Source organism: Callorhinus ursinus, unplaced genomic scaffold (assembly GCF_003265705.2).
Source record: "Callorhinus ursinus isolate GAN/ISIS: 27379988/994484 unplaced genomic scaffold, GSC_fseal_2.0 scaffold9, whole genome shotgun sequence".
Classification (NCBI taxonomy): domain Eukaryota; kingdom Metazoa; phylum Chordata; class Mammalia; order Carnivora; family Otariidae; genus Callorhinus; species Callorhinus ursinus.
The window spans coordinates 5,846,975-5,866,257 of NW_027397071.1; the positions used below are offsets into that span (position 1 = coordinate 5,846,975).

General features: G+C 42.5%; 2 protein-coding genes across 6 annotated transcripts in view; one reads left to right on the forward strand and one right to left on the reverse strand.

Moving 5' to 3' along the window:
- Window positions 1–12,506, reverse strand: part of HIPK1 (homeodomain interacting protein kinase 1) — a 49,742-nt gene extending 37,236 nt beyond the window's left edge. The window contains exons 1-2 of one of the 5 annotated variants that reach the window (XM_025872464.2): window positions 12,377–12,506; window positions 747–1,824 (exon numbers count right to left, since the gene is read on the reverse strand). In XM_025872464.2, coding sequence (XP_025728249.1) covers window positions 747–1,822 — 1,076 coding nt within the window. In that variant the 5' untranslated portion in view covers window positions 1,823–1,824; window positions 12,377–12,506. Of the gene's footprint in view, window positions 1–746; window positions 1,825–4,095; window positions 4,323–11,972; window positions 12,200–12,376 lie in introns of those variants that run through there. The other 4 variants (XM_025872463.2, XM_073896112.1, XM_025872462.2 and 1 more) reach the window with 4 other exon arrangements.
- Window positions 12,359–19,283, forward strand: part of AP4B1 (adaptor related protein complex 4 subunit beta 1) — a 37,436-nt gene continuing 30,511 nt past the window's right edge. Inside the window, exons 1-2 of the mRNA XM_025872469.2 lie at window positions 12,359–12,817; window positions 16,779–16,968. The gene's annotated coding sequence lies outside the window, so the exon portion shown is untranslated. The remainder of the gene's footprint in view (window positions 12,818–16,778; window positions 16,969–19,283) is intronic.

Sequence of the window (19,283 nt, forward strand, 5' to 3'; positions counted from 1 at the left end):
ATTTAAGAAGACTTGCCCCTTTTCTCTCAGTAAATCTCCTTGGTTATAGCAGACAACATTGTAATATACCAGCATTTAAGAACTATCCCAGTAATTATTATATATTAAAAACGTAGCTTTGTTAGAAGTATCAATCTGGAAATATAAATCACTAAAATATAAGGCACTTGGGTCAAGGACATTCTAGGATAACCAAATAAGGTCATAACTGAATAAGTTAGAACTATTATGGAGATGTTAAAACAGGAAGAGCTCTTAGCAATCATCAAATCCAATTCTATTACAAAAGAAAGAAAACGTCAAAGAATGAAATGTTGCTAGAGTTAAACCTGGAATTATTCCCAAAGCATTTTACCTGCCAAGAAAGGAACTTGGAAAAAGTAGCAGCATATGCCCAAATTCATTACAAATAAGTAAACATCTTTATATTTGTAAAGACCCTTTAAAATGGAAAATTAGGCATAATGGTACTAAAGAAGGAACCAGATGCTAGTATAATTCAACTAGGAACAAGCTTCAGAATCGAACTGCATTAATTTTTCTAGTGTTAAATAAAAACTTCAGAAATAAAATAATGTTACATATAGGAATGCCAGACAAGGAATAAAGTAAAACGTATTATCCTATTCTACCTTGGAATCTATAAATAAATTCATTGTTTTTCTGTATGTAGCTCTATGTAATATATGTTAAATATAAAGACAGATCTCTAGCCTAAGATATGCTTTTTAGCATTTGTCACTTGCCTGTAGTAACGTGACTGTAAGTAGGTTGAGCACACAGCTTTGGAAACGTGACTAGCAGAACCAAAGTCAATGACCTTCACTCGGTAGGGTTGGCGCACTGGATCGACCAGCATTATGTTTTCAGGCTTAAGGTCAGCGTGAATCAGACCGAGGCTCTTGAGCTTCATCAGGGCTGTGGCCACCTGCTGCAAGATTGGTCTGATGTACTTGAGTGGCAGTGGGCTAAACTTGTTCTGCTTTAGAAAATCATACAAGTTCTGCTCCAGCATCTCAAACACAAGGCAGGTGTGATTCTTATGCTGAAAGCACTCATAAGAACGGACAAAATTATACTCATCAGCATTTTCACTGCTTAGGCGAGAAAGGATGCTCACTTCAATCTGTCCCTGTCTGGCATAGGAGGGGTGGTTCTTCAAGATTTTAATAGCCACGATTTCCTTAGTGCTCCGCTTCCAGCACTTAGCCACCTGTCCAAACGTTCCCCGGCCTAGGAACTCCAACACTTCATAGCTATTGGTCATAGAGCAAAGGATCTCATGCTGGACCAGCTGGTAATCCCCTTCTCCGCTGGAACTGCTACTCTTTGTGGTCACAGTGGTGGTTGTGGCAGCAGCACCCACCACAGTCCTGTTTTGCAGCATGAGAGGGGGATGTTCTTCTATGATTTGCACGCTACCGTTGCTGTCAACTTCCTCACTTTTTCTTTTCAATCCACATTTTTGGTAGGGCTCAAGCAAAGAAACGTTGTTTCTGTGAGTCAGGGTCTGGCTGCTTTGGAAGGTTGATGGGGCAGCACTGGCCGAGCTATCAGCAGCTGTTACAACAATATGCTCCACTGCAGGAGCTGGGAGGAGGAGGCCCTGGTCGTAAGCAGGGATGTTGAAATTTGCTACCTGGTGAGAGGAGTTGGCTTGCCCTTGTGTGGCTGGGAGGGTTTTGCTGTGGGTATAGTATTTGTCGTTGCTGCTCTGTCCAGAAACATCCCAGCCAGAGGGCTCTATTTTCAGTTTCTTTGCACTGCAGAAGGCACTCGACGACACTGATGGGGGGGAAAACACCTGCAGCTGTGATGCCATACCTACGTCGAGAGAGAGGAAGAATTAGACCCTCAATTTTACACAACCCCTCGACTAACAAATCAGAGAACTTTTAGTTTAGAAAAACCGCAAGTAAAATATACCTATCTGGCTGGGGTTTTATTTTATACATTTTCCAAAACACGTTTCCTACTACAGAAGGATCAACTTTTTGGTCTAATCACACACCCTTAATCACTCTTTGAGACTCAGCAACAGTAGGTAATATTGTTAAAAGAGCATGAACGTCTATGACAGTTAATAAAATAATAACCATAATAGTAATAATAGCTTAGATAATTGATCACTTACTATGTGTCAAGTAGTCGTCTAAGCACTTCACATGCATTACTCATTTAAAATTTGTCACCATAACTCTTTGGAAAAGATACTATCATTATTTCCACTTTACAGATGAGGAAACTAAGATACAGAGTGGTTAAAGTAACTTGCCCAAAATAGCACAGCTATTAAGTAGCAGCACTGGAATTCAAACCCAGGCTCTTTGGCCCCAGAGCTCATTCCACAGCTCTGTGTTCACTCCCGCTCTGATGAGCTTTTTGATCAATTATTTAAATTTAGACACAGATGGCACACTTATAAAATTTACAGAGGAATCATTTGGGCAGGATACTCAATATATTGCTAAGTAACAGGTCCAAAAAGACCACACTAGGGTAGAAACTACAAGACAAATCAAGCAGATGAAATTTAACACAAATATAGAATCCTACGTAGTCCAAAGTATAACTAGCACAAAGCACAAGGATAAGAAATACAAGGTTTAGCAGGAGCACGTGTATTTGAAAAACACTTTCAGCTGGTAAGAGAAACATTATGTAATAATGCTCCCCCCCACCACCACCACCACCAAAAGCTAATTCAATCTTAAACTACGTTCAAAGAAATAGTGTCCAGAATGTGCTGGACAAAGTGAAGGCTATCTACTCTGCTCAGTTAACTATTTTAATAGTGTCTAGCTCTGTCCACTACATTGTAAAGAGGACCACTGATAAAATGACCAGAAGAAAGTAATCAAGATGATGAGAGCCTATTGAGAGGATCTTCTGAAGAACTACAGGAAGTTACTCTTAGAAAAATATGGAGAAAGGGGGTAGAACAGCCCAGCTTTCTGTCCTGGAATATCCCATAAACACCTCAAGCTCAATAAACCCCAAGACTCCCAAAGCTAATACTTTCAGAAAAAAGTTCAAACAACTGAAGTAGCATACAAGCCATTTCCTATTTATCTTCTCCCTTCTCAACCACATAACCCTCAGATGCCCGGGGGCTCTATATTAATTCTTCTTCTCTTCTCCATACTTTCCCCCTTCCCAATAACTACCTTCCCAGGATTAGTCATCTGCAAAAGATTCTCAAATCTTTATTTCTATCCCAGACTTCTCTCTCCTGAACTCCAAATTCCTATTTCCAAATAACCACTCCACACTGCAATTTGGATACCTTGCTGACATCTCAAATTTAACACGTCCAAAATTAAACTTATGAGCCTCCACCCCACCCCTAGTCTTCCATCTCAATTATGACACCACCATATATCCCCAACATCTCAAGCCAAAACCCAGAGAGGCAGTGAGTCTCAGTTTCCTCATCTATAAACTGGTGATAATAATACCTACCTCATGGGGTTATTCTGAGAATTAAATTATTTAATATATGTAAAGTGCTCAGTGCCTGGAATTCATTTGGCATTATTACCCTGACTTCTCCTCCTCCCTTACTACTCCACCTCTAATCTATAACCAAATCTTACCGATTCTACCTCCTAAGTATATTTCAAAATCAGCCATTGGGACCAATCTAGTTCAAAGAGCCAGTAGCCTCCAACTAATCTTGAATGCACTCTGGGGATCTTTGTTTTAAACTATGCAAATCAGATGACTGCTCTTTCTTTCTTAACCACCTTCCTCCCCCTGCCTCCAGGGTTTTCCATTGCTTTGTGGATAAAATCCAAAATCCTCAATCTGCCTTAAAAAGCTCTCCAAAAATCTGGTTGTTGTCTTCCAAAATCTCCCCACCTTGATTCCTCCATTCCAGCCATACTGCCCTTTTCAGTTCTTGGAAGGCCCTCTGATGTGTTGAAGATTTTCTTCTGGGAAAACCATTCATATTCACACACACACACACACACACACACACACACACACACACACACACTCCCCACAACTACCACCAACCACCCCCCACCCCGCACTCCCATAGCATTTCGTTCCTCCCTTACAACTCGAAATTATTTATTTAACGTTACTCACATTTCCAGCTACAGTGTAAATTCCATGATAGGCACCATATCGGTCTTGTTCTTTGCTTATCACCAGGAACTACCACAGAGACTCTGGCAATATTCAGACACGCAGTATTTGTTGGATGTTTTTGACCCCTGCCTACCAAGCTCATATCTACTCCCTACCACTCAAACTGCAGGATTTTCAAATGTCCCTCCTTTTACCTGTGCAGAGACGTAGGGGGAGTCTCCTATACTACACATAGTATAATTTTATTAGTCATAAGAGAATAAACACACACAACAGGAAAGGAAGGAAGTGTGACAAAGGACGTTACAGAACATAAAAAAGCAATGTGTACATTTCTTTGGGCCTGAATGCAACTAAAAACCATCTGCACTGGACTAGACAGCTGGAACGAAGAACAAATCCCCAGCCTTCAATTTCTAAGATGTGGTCTGGATTTACTTTAAACAAGAGTTTCCATAATTTATGTGAACCCTGAAGAGAAAAAAGTGTAAATTAAAAGCTAAAGTCAGTGCAATTTAAGTCCAAGGCTACAAATTTACAAGTCCTCTTGTTCTGCCTATATCACTGACATAGTAACAAATTAAAAATAAAAATGTGAAACCACGTAGTACCTTTACAAAATTTACCTATTAAAATATATGCAAAAATACTTCTCGTCTATCATAAAACTGAGCCAATTTTTGAACAATGAAAGGAAGCAAATTTTTGAAATTTGTTTTCCATTGCATATCTGTTCAACTACTAATTTTAACAATCTATCAAGAAACAGGAGCACAACCTTTATGTGCCTAAAAGTATTTGATAAAAGAATTGAATGCAAAATTTGCAGTTTGTAGCTATATCTAAGAATGTGAAAGCTTAAAGTAATAATACTGAAAAGAATTCATGAAGTATAATATCAAATTTTTAAAAGTATGTTCATAACTAGACACCCATTAAAATATTGCATTTACCAGAGTAATGTTATGGACAACTTTTCACCCCATCAAATCTTCACAGTGAGCACTGCAAAATGCACAAGTTCTAGGAATTTTTCTCTAAGTTTAAGTACATAAACGAATGCAATTCTTATTCAGTAAGACAAACTTTTAAGTCCACCCACAGGGAAAGAAAAACCCAGAATTTCACTGGCCTTCCCCACAGTAAGGGTGTGTGGTACTTAAATCAGTTTCATGCCAGTATGGCTGAGACTCATCCTGACCTCAACCAGCACAAGGTGAGAAGAAAATACAAAATCAAAACTGCCTGGAAAAATCAACACTCTTGGGGCACCTGGGTGGCTCATTTGGTTAAGCATCTGCCCCCAGGTCATGATCTCAAGGTCCTAGGATTGAGCCCCATGTCAGGCTCCCCGCTCAGTGGGCAGTCTGCTTCTCCCTCTCCATTTGCCCCTCCCCGCTGCTCGTGTTCTCTCTCTAATAATAAATAAAATTTTTAAAAAAGAAAAATCAACACTCTTATCTATACGACACCCTGAAATTCAGCTAAAAGCAGCCATTTCTAGACATAAGATAAAGATACTATGTTCCATAAAACCTGCCTCTGCAAAGTGGGGAAGCAATTTTCTTTCTAGGGTGAGGCCTCCCAAACAAAAATATGGAACAGAATTAACATCTGTGGAAAACTTACTATGTATCAGACTCTGTTAAGAATATTCTCAAAGAGCAGGAGAGCAGCTCCCAATAAATTAAAAGTTACTTCTGACTTCCTTAAAATGTTGCACCTCTTGACTCTAGTAATAAACTAGTCTTTTCATTTCAAACCTGACTTTCCAAGGATTTAACTATCTAAACATACTGACAAATTTGGCCACTGCATTAATCGGGAACTAGGACTAACAGGCAAAAGGTTACTAGTACTTGCACATATTGCTAAAGAAAACTGAGTCTTGCTAGAACCTAAGGCTTTCAAAAACAATCAAATTAAAGGCTTCCCCCCACTCCCTGCCGTGGTCACATCTATCAAACATTTACAGAGTGCCCCACATTATGGGCACTATAGGTAGGTAATATTACTACAAATGATTCAAATATTATAACTATGAATGGAACAGTTGGTTATGACAACCAAGGTAATCATCTGTCAGTGATTTGCCCTTACTCTTCAGGTAGCTTCCACCTTCCACATCAATAATAAATTCCTACTGCTTTCGCTTAGCATCATCTTTGCCTCTTTGATACAATTTAACAATTGGTGACCAAATAACCTAAAATCAGTACTGTATATTGATTGCTTCCTCTGGCACTTGTCCTCAGCTGATGTGTACACAGATATACATCTTCTCTCCAGCACACTGATATATAAAAAATATTCACATCATTAAAGTAGGTAAATAAGAAAACACATTCTGTAAAAATAAAGCAAGGAGTAGTTTTGGGAAGAAAACTCCTTCACCACAACACCATCTATCTCTCCACTCCACCCATTTTTCTCCACCCCTGCTGACAATCCTGGACTATTTCTTTTTTTTTTTTTTTTTTAACAATCTCTTTTTTAAGATTTATTTGAGAGAGCGAGAATGAGAGAGAGAGAGAGAGAGTACATGAGGGGGGTAGGGTTAGAGGGAGAAGCAGGCTCCTCACTGAGCAGGGAGCCCGATGCGGGACTCCATCCAGGGACTCCAGGATCATGACCTGAGCCGAAGGCAGTCGCCCAACCAACTGAGCCACCCAGGCACCCAGTCCTGGACTATTTCAACAGCCTAACTTGCTTTCCTTCAAATGGTACTCTCAAGCCCCCCTTTTAAACTCCCTTCTCCCAACTCATTCTTTACCTTACAACTGAAGCTTTTAAAAAATGCTTATCTGTCTCCTGCTTAAAACCTTGAGATAAAGTCCTAAATCTCTCAATTTCCGGTAGCACTAAATTTCTCTGGGTTCCTACAGTAGGCCTTATTTCTCCCATCCTAGTTCCCTCACACAGAACAGTCCCTCCCTCTCTGAACTTCACTGTCCCCTCCCAGGCTTCTCTTTTTCTAACTTCTACTTATCCTGTCAGTCTCCATTTAAACCTCACTTTTCTCAGTGTGGTATAGGCTGTTGGTTTGGATCAAAATCTACTCTCTCCTTCACCTCAGGCACATGGCTATGTTCACCAGCCCCTCTCACCAACAGACAGAGTGATGTGTGGGTTAGCTTTTTGTGTTCCTTTCCATCTCTACCAGCAGAAACCCATGGAGACCCAGCTTCCACCATGAAACAATGCTCAAGGGATGACAGAGCAGTAAGATGGAAAGAACTGTCTCTGAATGATTCTGTAAGAGCAGAGCCACCTGCCCACCAAGAATGCTCACTTCAACCTGGAACATTTACTTCAGGCTGTTACATGAAAGAAAAACTTAATTTCCTAGACTATGTATGTTTTAGTCAGGCTTATGCTGACAAATACACTCAGAAAGCCTTGCCCAGATCACTTTGTACTAGCTTAGGTTTCCTGGTAAAGGCTCCCACAGCATCCTCTACCACTTCTTAGTACGTATCACACTTGTACTTATTTATGTCATTTACTCATTTAACAAACATATATTGAGTACCTAGTCTATGTGCCCAGCACTGTTCTAGAAACTAGGGATAACAGTGGTGTTCCAGAAGGACAAGATCCCTTGTCTCCTGGAATTTACCTTTCTTCTGGGAAGACAAACACACACACACACCCAAGAAGACAGTAGCTAGTGATAATGCTACGATGAAAACAAAACACAACGATGTGACAGAGACGGTGGGAAGGGCAGAGGTACTCTAAATTTGGTGGTCAGGGAAGGCCTTGTCAGGTGGTAGCACTTAAGCTAACATATAACTGACAAGAAGGAGCCATTCCAGGGAATGACAACAGTTAGTGCCAAGGCATATTCTTGGCCTATTTGAATAGAACAGGAGAGAAAATAATAGAAACAGGGCCCAAAGAGGGAGACAAGGGCCAGATCGCATATTAACTCATGAGGCCACCCTAAATGTTATTCTAAGCATGACTATTTAAAAGTTGACTTCTCAGGACGCCTGGGTACCTCAGTCAGTTAAGCGTCTGACTCTTGATCTGGGTTCTGGTCGTGATCTCAAGGTTGTGAGACTGAGGCCTGTAACAGGTTCCACGCTGGGTGTGAAGCCTGCTTAAGATTCTCTCTCTCTGCCCCTCCCCCTCCTCCCTCCCTCTCTCTCAAAAAAAAAAAGTTGACTTTTCTTAAATTGTCAGTTCTGTGAGGGCAATTCTCAGTACCAGAGTAGGTATCTTTTTTTTTTTTTTTTTGGTATCACCAGCATCTATCACATATGGTATGTGTCAAATGTTTGTTGACTAGAAAGAGATCATTACCTCTCCATATATAAACATAAAGGGATCTCAGGTGTCATACTGACTAAATTAGAGAAATATTCAAGTGAAATAGAAATTATAGTCTCTTGTCTACAAGAGAATACCTAAATTAGTTTTCTAAGTGTAGTGATACAGAAGGAAAAAATAAGCGTGAAACCCTAAGGACACCATTTGAATGGAAGTTCCCCACCCCTTTCCTGTAACACTTTCCTTCATAAGGAACCAAGCCAATTGCCCAACCAGTATGCAAAGAGAGGGCGTGGAATAAGTGGTGTTAGCTGATGAAAGAGTAACCCTACAATTCTATGTAATTTACAGTCATATAATCAATATTTTGTAATATTTTGGTAAACTAGCTGATGGGTGCTTTCCTTCTAGGCAGGATATCTTTTCCTAAATTTCAATCACCCTGCTATTTATTTGGAATGATGACTCTATAGCAACAGAACAAAAAAAAGTAGGTTTTTTTTATCTTTGGTAAAAAGGTACAATCTTGGGGAGTGCCTGGGTGGCTCAGTCTTTAAGCGTCTGCCTTCAGCTCAGGTCATGATCCCGGCGTCCTGGGATCCAGCTCCGCGTCGGGCTCCTGCTTCGCGGGAAGCCTGCTTCTTCTCCCTCTCCCACTTCCCCTGCTTGTGTTCCCTCTCTCGCTGTCTCTCTCCTCCCTCTGTCAAATAAATAAATAAAATCTTTGAAAAAAAAAAAAGGTACGATCTTGGTATGTGCACGAACAGTTTACAAGGCCTATAAAATTTAGAATGAAGAAAGCTGTACCTCGAAAACTTTCAAGCATAAGGAAAACATCAAATTAAAAAGCATACATCAATATGGAACATAAACGTGAGATGACCCTGTTTAGATCAGTCAGCAAAGGCCTAAGGAAACTAGGACTTAAATAAGGTAACAACACTTTGGCAGATGGAAGGCAGAATAACTTCTTTCAGATGAATGAGATAACTTTTGCCAGTATGCCAGGGAATGTGGAAAAATGAAAAACTGTTTCAAGTAAGGAGATGGAGCTGACTGAAGCAGAAGACACTGGCAAAAAAGTACAAGGATTCTTACAGCTAAACCGGACCTTATGAGACTCTTTCCAAAACCCCCTAATTCCAAGATGAGAAAAAGGAGACCCAAGAAAGGCAAACAAGTTTTACATAGAGCTAATGAGTAGCAATGCTGGCAAAGAATTCAGGTCTTCTGATTCTTTTTCATTAAGCACTCTGGGAAAGCACTATACCTACCAGGTGCCCTTAAAAAATCCAAAAGAAATATACCAAGTTTCCCTATCTTCAAAGATAGAATGTTGCTTAGGTGATGTAACACACACACACAAAAAAGAAAGAAACAAAGAAACAAAAACAGGATGTAAGTTTTTTTACAGAGCCAAATTATGCTCTACAAAAATACTAAGTCATTTAGGGAGCTGGGAAATTAGGAATAAAAAAGGAACCAAAAAGCAAATCAGTGATTGTTGAAGTGGTACTTGAAGGAAAAATTATTTTGATGGCTTGTGCTCAGAATGGCACAAAACCTAAGGGAAGAAACTGGGGAGAAATTAATAACTGTAACTTGAAAAAAAAAAGTTAAAAAAATATGTATTGCTTTATACAGATGAAAATGAACATAAAAGGGCAGATCAGGAAGTTCATGTTTGCAAAATTACTTAAAATTACAAAAGGACCAGTTACAATATATAACTAACAACAAGTTGTGCAAGTTCCAAGTGTAAGAAGTTTACAAGGCAGGTTTGGCTCACTGATTTCTCCCAACACAACCACTGACTGAGCTGTGCTTATGAAAACAAAACCACAGAATGAAGAAATTCTGTTTTCCAGAGAATTGTGAATTTTGAGATTATCTTTGTTTCTTTTAGGAGGGAGTTCTGGTTTGGTTTAAAATCTCAAGTTACCAATCAACTTACTCTACAATCCCTAAAACTACAAAATCCAAAAATAGCATAAACTATTTATGAGTATCACTAGCAAAGTCCTACTTACCAACTAGGGCCAGTATACATATTTACAAGATCTCACTCACCATTTTACTCATCAGATGCTTTACTGGCTTGGCCGCCTCCAGTTCCAACCACAAGTTACTTTACTAAAATATCCTCCTAGCAAGGAACAGTATCTTAAAGTCAATGATATACTTCATCATACCAGTACTGTAACACAGAACTCTGAGTTACACGTAAAGATCCAAAATCACCACCTGAATAACTATTAGGTAATAGGACTTGTTAGATTTGTAAATGTTTTACAGAAAGCTTTAGACCTATATAAGTAAAAGCTTGTCATGATTTGAATTCTCTACGATCTTTAAAACACACACACTACAGACCAGGAATCAAAAAATAGCTTTACACAAACAAGAGCAAAATTGTAGGTTTTGCTGAGGGCATCAGCCACTTAATTTAACCCCACTTCATCAAGAGCAGGAAGCCAGGCTGCTGTTTTCATCAGTTACTAGGGAACAAATAAGATAAAGGATAGACTGGGCAGAAGAGTCTACAGTTGAAATGACTATTTTGATGCAATTACTGAAAATTCCCAAAGTGTCACTAAGAAAAAGCACCTAGGGCTGCTTCAAAACGAAGTCTATCTACAACTGAGTGAGTGCTTTAAGGGGAGGAAAGACATACTGAGGCTCAGGATTGTTTTTTCCCCTTCTCGAGCCCCTCCTCCCTTCCCCCACCTAAACAGGAAAGAAAACTCGTCCAGCATAAACACAAGGCCAACGCTCACGATTTGTCACCACAACAAACTGGAGGTTAGACCAGCGCTCCTGGAGACCGAGCCCCAAGTCTTGGTTGCTAAACACAAAAAGGGCCTCTTTCCCACAGACCTGTGAACAGCGCGGGCCTTACCCAAGAGTTTTTTTTTGGTTGTTTCCCCACCTTTTCTCTCTCTTTTTTCTTTAAACGAAAGCTTTGGGAAATTGGCGACAGACAGCAAAAGTTTCCCTCTGAGCCAGACCTCTAAATCCGCCTTGCACTGACACACATTAGGTGGGCTGGTCCCACGCAGTCTCCACCATCATTACAAATTACAAACCTAACGATTAAAGAACAGAAGCGGAGAGGATAGAAAAGCTTCCACACCCACCCCACCACCGCCGTCCTTTCCAGACACCGCTTCCTGGTCGCAAAGAGCACAAATAACCCAAAACCATGGTGATAAGCAGAGCTGTGAAATACACACGCACAAGCCACACGCTGGGAACCTGCCACCACGGCCGGGAAAAACCGGCCGGGTGAGGAGGCGCAAGGCGGCCCCCTGTCATCTGAGGACAACAACACGCCCCGAAGAGAAGTGGCAGGAGGCAGGGGGAGTTGCCCCGAAAACAAGCCCGGAGCCGCCCCGCTTTCCCGGGAACGCAAGCTCCTCCGCGGCCGCGAGTTGCCGGGCCGCAGGACTGGGCGCCGGGTCCCGGGTGGGGGCGCGCCCAGGGAGGCGCCCCCCGCAGGCCAGGCGCCCCGGAGAGCCCGCGGCCCGCCCGGCCCCGCCTCGGGAAGCGGATGGGAGCTCGCTCCCCGCCGAGGCCCCTTCCCGCTCGGCCCAACTCACCGCCGGTGGGTTTGGTTCTCAGCCGCGAGCTGGGGCTGCCGTGAGGAGGCGGCGGAGGAGACGAGATCCAGGGCCCCGTCGCCGGGTCATCATACCCCCCGCGCGAGCCGGCCCGGGCCCCGGCCCCCGCCCCCCGGAGCCGTCCCCGCGCCCGTCCCGCTGGGGGAGCCCCCTCAGCCTCCCGCCCGCTCCGCCGCCCGGCCCCTGGCCGCCGCCGCCGCCGCCGCCTCAGCCCCGCGCGCTCCCGCCTCGGCCTCCCGCTGCCGTCCGGGGCCACCGCCGGGCCCCTCGCTCCGCAGCCGCCGTTGTCGCCAGACCCGACGAGCCGAGCGCAGAGCGGCCGCCCCCATCCGGCGGCCCCGCCCCGCGGGAACCATTCACCAGCCCCGCGCCATGACACCTACTGAGGCGGAAGTGTCGAGGAGCCGGCGGATTAGGACGACCGCATAGTACAGATGGGAGTGGGAGTGGGGGGGCCTCCGTGGGGAGCCAGCGTGGATCGAGTGCGGGGGCCGGATTCCCCGCCCCCTCCGGGCGACAGACTCCGCGGCGATTTAAAGGTGCTTGGTGGCGGTAGGGGGGTCCAGCTGGAAAATGTCATCCCAGTCAGTGTGACATCACCACATTCTAGTGTGATACCCCCAGAGATTGGGCAGTGCCTACCCGGGAAGCCCCCCTGCTGGTGAGGAATTACTTCAGTTTAGGCTCTAACGTTTCGTTGCCATCTAGAGACTTTCTGGCAGAGTGGCAACCGTGTACGGGATCTGGAAGCCTCCACGTACATCAGGAGCCCCTTAGGAGACTCTCCCGCTGCCGGCCATAGGAACCTGTGTTTGCATTAGGAGGTGAGAAGGAACCGCTGTGCTCAGGACCCAGTCCCTCAAAACGTGCAGTGAGTGAATGCTACCATAATGTTGCCTCTACCAGGAGATAGTAAGACTGGGTATTCAGGAAACGGAGTGCGTTGGGCACACAGCATTCAGAGAAAATGGACACTGTAAAAACTAGATTATCCTGGAGCGCCTGGGTGCCTCAGTCGTTAGGCGTCTGACTTTGGCTCAGGTCATGGTCCCGAGCCCCCATTCAGGCTCCCTGCTCGGCGGGAAGCCTGCTTCTCCCTCTCCCACTCCTCCTGCTTGTGTTCCCTCTCTCGCTCTGTCTCTCTCTGTCAAATAAACAAAATCTTTAAAAAAACTAGGTTACTCTAAAAGAAAAACTGTTGCCATCTCCCAGAGTCAAGAGATTCTTTCGTAGGACTTCAGATGTACCTTCCGCTGTGTAAAATGTTCTTATTCCTAAAGTGGGGACCATTTTTAGAGAGACAGTAGTATAATCTATTTATTTTTTCTATCCCGCAAGTGCTGGAGGCAGCAATGATCTGAATCCTACAAAGTGACTGTCCAGCATCATGGGTGTTTGCATATACTCTTTGAGGAGGGGGACAGGTGTGGCTAAGTCAGGATTCTGCTATTACACTGTATTTCTCAGATCTCACTTAGTATACATTCTTGACCTCTTTGGATCCCCATCTTCTCACACACACACACAAAAAAAAATGCTAATACTTTTGTGAAGAAGCAGTAATGCTCTGTTAGTACCTTAGGGCTTCTTTTCTGGCTTAAAGCGCTGGGAGCAGTTCTGTTTTATTGGGAAAAGGGAAGTTTATTTCCCTCGAGGACCAAGGTTAGCAAGTGTTCAATCACACAGGGCAGTTTTGTTTGCTTATTTTCACAGGAACTTAGAACATAAAGTCCTACATTGGGGCTGACCTGGGAAACATCAAAATATAGAGAGTGGGCAAGCATACCCCCTTGGGGAGGAGCCAGGAAAAAGGCAGAACTTGAGCTCTGGAGTAGACAGGCTTCAAACACACTAATTACTTACCATGCCTTGGCTCAACCAAACTCCATGACATGCTTCTAGGCTCCTACTATCTCAAGTTATGTCCCTTTCCTCTCTTCAAACACATCTCAAAATCCAAATTGAGGAAGCCTTTTCTGATTGACTCCCATTTTATTCTAATTATTTCATTCTACATCATCATGTCTATTTACTTCCTTGTACCTTATTTATACTTGTTGATCTATTTTCATGGTTCTTAGGTCATTTCTTCAGTCTCCCTCACTACATGGAGACCTCAAAATCTATTTCCCCCTCTCTAATATTCATTCATCCATCCAACCACTGTATGCCTCCTCTACTCCAGGTGGTCTCCTAGATACTGGGTCAAATGCAAAATGAATAAGACATGGTCTTTCCTCAGCTTGCAGTCAATGAGGGGGAAAAAAATGCATGGCGACATATATAAGACTTGGATAGAGCCAGAGAAGACTTCAGAAAAGGAGATATTTAAACAAAAAAGAAAAAGTCCATGCTCTGAAAAAGCTGACACTTCAGCAGAGAAGTGGCAAGAGATGGAATTAGTAAAGTAGGTTGAGTCCGATTTTAAAGACAACGAAGAACTCAGAGGTTTAACCAAACAGGTAATATGAAGGTATCTGTGCTTTACAGAGAGAGCCAGTGGCAATGAGGAGGATGGCTGACTGGAAGGTGTAAAGACTAGAGAAAGGGAGCCTAATTAGAAAGCTATGATGAGGGTTTGGTCAAGGAGAGACCCTGGAGAGAAGGGGGCAGATAGGAGAACTATTTCCTCCTAGACAAAATCAGTGCAGCTGGAGAGGGAAAGGGAGCTGTTGCTAGTTGGAAGCATTGAATCTCACTTAGGGTATGATATTCCTCTGGGGCCTAGAGTCTAGATTCAATGTTGCAGGCAAGAAGTTTGCTCAGGAGCTGCAGTGCTTAAGGCCAACTAGGAGAAGTTGACCAAAAAGCTGTGTCAGGAGAGAAGTTGAATCAAAAAACTCATCCAACTATCTGAACATTAGTGAATCCAAGGGGCTAGGAAGAAAAGAGAATTCAAGTAGAAGCCAACAGTTGTAAAACTGGGAAAACCAAATGAGAGTAAAGGTCTGAAGGAAAGGATAGGAGATAGAACATGGAAAAAGCCTTTGAAACAAGAGGGAAGCCTCTGATTTTTTAAATCTAGATTCCAGAAAACCTTTTATATATTTGGAAATAATTCCGAACACACAGAAAAGTTGATAATAAAAAGAGCACCTATATATCCTTTACTTGAATTTATTGATTAATGTTTTGCCCCTTTGCTCTAACACTTGTAGTCTCAAATAGGTAACACACATACACATTTTTTTCTGGCCATTTGAAAGTAAATTTCATACATCATGCCCCTTTATCCCTACATACATTCCTTTACATACACAGTGTATACAGTTATCAATTCCAGGAGCCTTAACATTGATACCATACTTTACCATCCATATTCCAAATTTTGTCAATTAATCCAATAATGTCATTCTTACCCTTTTTCCCCTTCGAGTAGAGGATCCAGTTTAGGATCGTAGATTGCATGTCTCTTTAGTCTCCTTTAATCTGCATCAGTTCCTTAGCTTTTCTTTGTCTTTGATATTTTTGAGGAGTACAGCCCATCCCCTTTGTTTGGACAAGAGAATGTTCCTCATTTCTGATTTGTTGTTCATGTTTGTCTCACATTTATTCATTATTAGATCCCGGTTATCCATTCCTGGCTAGAATACTGCATAAGTGATACTGTGTCCTTCTCAGGATATCAAACCCAAAGTCAGACGATGTCTCTGTCCCTCATTGGGTGATAATAGTTTTGGTCACCTTGTTGAGGTGTCTGATTCCCCCACAGTATATTTACTATTTTTTTCCTTGTAATAAGCAATCTGTGGAGAGACATCTTAGACCCTGCAAATATCCTGCTCTTCATTAAACGTGTTCCCTTAGATTTAGCATCTATTGATGGTTCTTACTTGTACCAGTCCTCCCTTATTTCTTATTAGTTAGTTATCTAATAATGATATAGACTCATGGATTACTATGTTTTTCAATGATTTGTAATTCTTTACAGTCCTTAATTATTTGGGTGCTAAAACTTTCCAGATTCAGTCAATGGGGGCCTTTTCAAGCTCCTGTGTCTTTTTTAGCCTGTCTGAATGTCAGATGTTCCAGACTCATCTTGATTCTTGCAGGTTCACCATTCCTTGAAGCATTGGCTTTCTCCACTGGATGCTTTGTGTCTGCCCAGAAAAAAAACAAAGGGAAGAGAAAATATGGATTATTTGTGTGGGGAGTTTTTTTTTTTAAGATTTTTATTTATTTACTTGAGAGAGAGAGAGAACACAAAGGGAGAGGGAGAAGCAGACTCCCCGCTGAGCAGAGAGCCTGATGCAGAGCTTGATCCCAGGACCCTGAGATCATAACCTGAGCCAAAGGCAGACACTTAAGCGACTGAGCTGCCCAGGCGCCCCATGTGGGAAGTTCTTATAGGCCAGGCCTGCAGGTAGCAAACACATAGATCTATTCTGCACATATCACATTGGTGGGAACTCAGGAACATGAATACTGCTACAGTGATTAGGAGCTAACACTATCCATGTGCCCAAGAGACATGACTTAGTAAAAATTAGGCCAGTCTCTGCCACACTTGTCCAAAAGCCATTTCCTATGTTACTTCTCCCATATTCATAGAATCCCAGTTTTGTTCAAATAGAAGGAAGATCCTTTGATTTCAAAGAAGGTAACTTCCTCTCACCAAATCAGGAAATAAATTACAGTGGTCCAAACCAATCCTGGTAATTCCATTTCTCGTCACCAATGACTAGTCTAGGAGTGGGTATAGACTCAGTTCTGGTCAATGAAATAGGAAAAGAAGTCTAATGGGAGGCTCATAGGAAAATTTTTCTTTTTGTATGAAAACGACAGGACCTTCACAGAAGAAATTCTTTTGTTCCTGCTTCTCTTTTTTGCTGAGACAAAGGAATGAAGACACCAGACTTGGAGCTGCCAAAGCCATCTTGTGACCATAAATGTGACAGCAAACAAAGATGAAGACAGTCAACATGCTGAGGACAGCAAAGGAGACAGATGGAAAGAGGGGTCCTTGACGACAGAGGTAAGCTTCTGAATGAACCTGGGAGTGCCCACTGCTTCTGGACTTTTTAAGTAAATAAATGTTCGTATGTTTCAAGAACACCATTAGACAAGTTTTCTGTTCTTTGCTGCCAAAAATCATTCTTAAGTGACACAGGAGAGAAGTAGGAGAGCTTTTCTAGAACAAGGAGCTAATTGGTGGTATCCTAATGTTCTGAGAAGTAAAGGAGAATAAATATGAAAAAGAGGCCAGTGGATTTGCAATGAGAAGATCCCTGTTGATCTTGGTGAGAGCAATTTAAGTGGCATGGTGCAATGTGATGGGGCAGAAGCAATGTGATTCCTACAAAGGATTTTTCCTAGTATGAGTGGTGACCGACAAACTGGGAAGGATGGTTTGATCCAACTGGGTGATAGAATCTATTCTGGTCAATTCCCATATTCAGTTCCTAATATCCAAGGAAGCTGCTTGGATTCCTGCTGTCCGCTTCAGCAACATCTGGGAAATCATAAACTGAATCACTTTGCTCTCTTTACCACTTCTCACAGGAATAAGCCAGGAAAAGTTGTTCTGGACCCTTAACTGGTTTCATAGAGGGCAAATCCAGCATGTATGATGGGGACTAAATAGGGCCTTTTAAAAAACATTTTCTTCTAGGATTTATTGACTGAATAATAAGTACCAGGCATTTAGTTAGACAGAATAAAAAATGAATAAAGCACATTTTGTGTCCTCAGGGGCTTCACGATCTAATTAAGGAAATAAATTAGGAACAGTTATAACAAGTCCAAGATTGGTCCTCAAAGTGGCATTATAAGTGCTCAAGAATATAGCAGTTAACTGTCCTGAGATCACTGCAGAAGCATCTAGAAGTATTACTATTGACTGAACAGGGACTTAAAGAAGACAGCACTATTTCAGCCGGCCATCAGTGAGATGTTGTATTTAGTAACTATCTTTAAGTACCTTTTCCATGCAACATGTGAACAGAATAAATATGCTGTTACATTATCATATACAATGGACATGAGCTCTTCAGTATGACAGGTACTCCTTGGGAAGGAGTTATCGGTCTGCACTAGGCCACCAGAGAGCCATGGGGTTAGAAACTAAAACCAGGCAGAGATGAGTGTGGTATACAGAGCAGAGAAGTGAAGCACCCACCTGGGTTAGGATAATCAGGTAAGTGAGTCCCTCCTCTGTATGGTAAAAAGGTTTGGTCCCCTAATGGCTCCCACACTTCTTATCCTCCCCAGTATCTCCCCACTAAAGCTGGGGTGGTTGCTGGGCTGAATAGTGGCATTGCAAGTAGGAAATGGCTTCCCTGCTCTCAAGTGTAAGTCTTGCTGGTCTTGTTTACTTTTTGTATCGAAATAGGACATTTTGGGGACTGGGTCCCAGCAGAAATGATGGCTTTGGGTGGAAGGGGAGTTTGGAAAGAGGCCATGGCTGTGGGATTAAAGAGAAAGAGTCAAATACAACTAGTTAACATTATGAATGCATGAAATGCCACTGAATTGTACACTTTAAAATGGTTAATTGTGGGGCGCCTGGGTGGCTCAATCATTAAGCGTCTGCTTCAGCTTAGGTCATGATCCCGAGGTCCTGGGATCGAGCTCTGCACCCGGGCTCCCTGCTCCGCGGGAAGCCTGCTTCTCCCTCTCCCACCCCCCTGCTTGTGTTCCCTCTCTTGCTGTCTCTCTCTCTGTCAAATAAATAAATAACGTCTTTTAAAAAAAATGGTTAATTGTATGTTATGTGAATTTCACTTCAAAAAAAGGGGAGGGGAAGGGGGTTTGCAGGATTTAGAGATAATGAGCAAGAGACTTGATCCCTAACTTTCCTAATTTTCAAGAGTCAATCTAGAGCCTTCTGGGAGAAGAGCAATGCCTTAAATACTCCTACAACCGTGTTTATTCCTCCTCAGACCCTCCTTCCCCCTAATCATATCTGTTTCCTTCCTTATCTACACATGACCATCTTTCTCTCACTTTCTCCATATACCAACTCTTTATTCAGCAAAACCAAGGGATAGTGCTTTTCTCTCCCTTTCCCTGGATCATTGTCATGTCTCATTATCATGTCTCCACCATTCTGTAGCTTCTCACCTTCGACCAACTGTTACACAAGCTTTTAGCACCTGCCCTCCATATGTCTCTCCCTATTCTCAATTCTAAGCAAAAGCCAAAACCAAAACAAATGCTCTGGGAAGGGACACAGAGACCCACAAGGGAGAGGGCTATGATTCAGGACAGAAACGTGAAATTCAATCATTGACTATTATTTATGCTAAGTCATTTTGCACTTCCTGCAGACTCAGAAATCAAAAAGGCCCT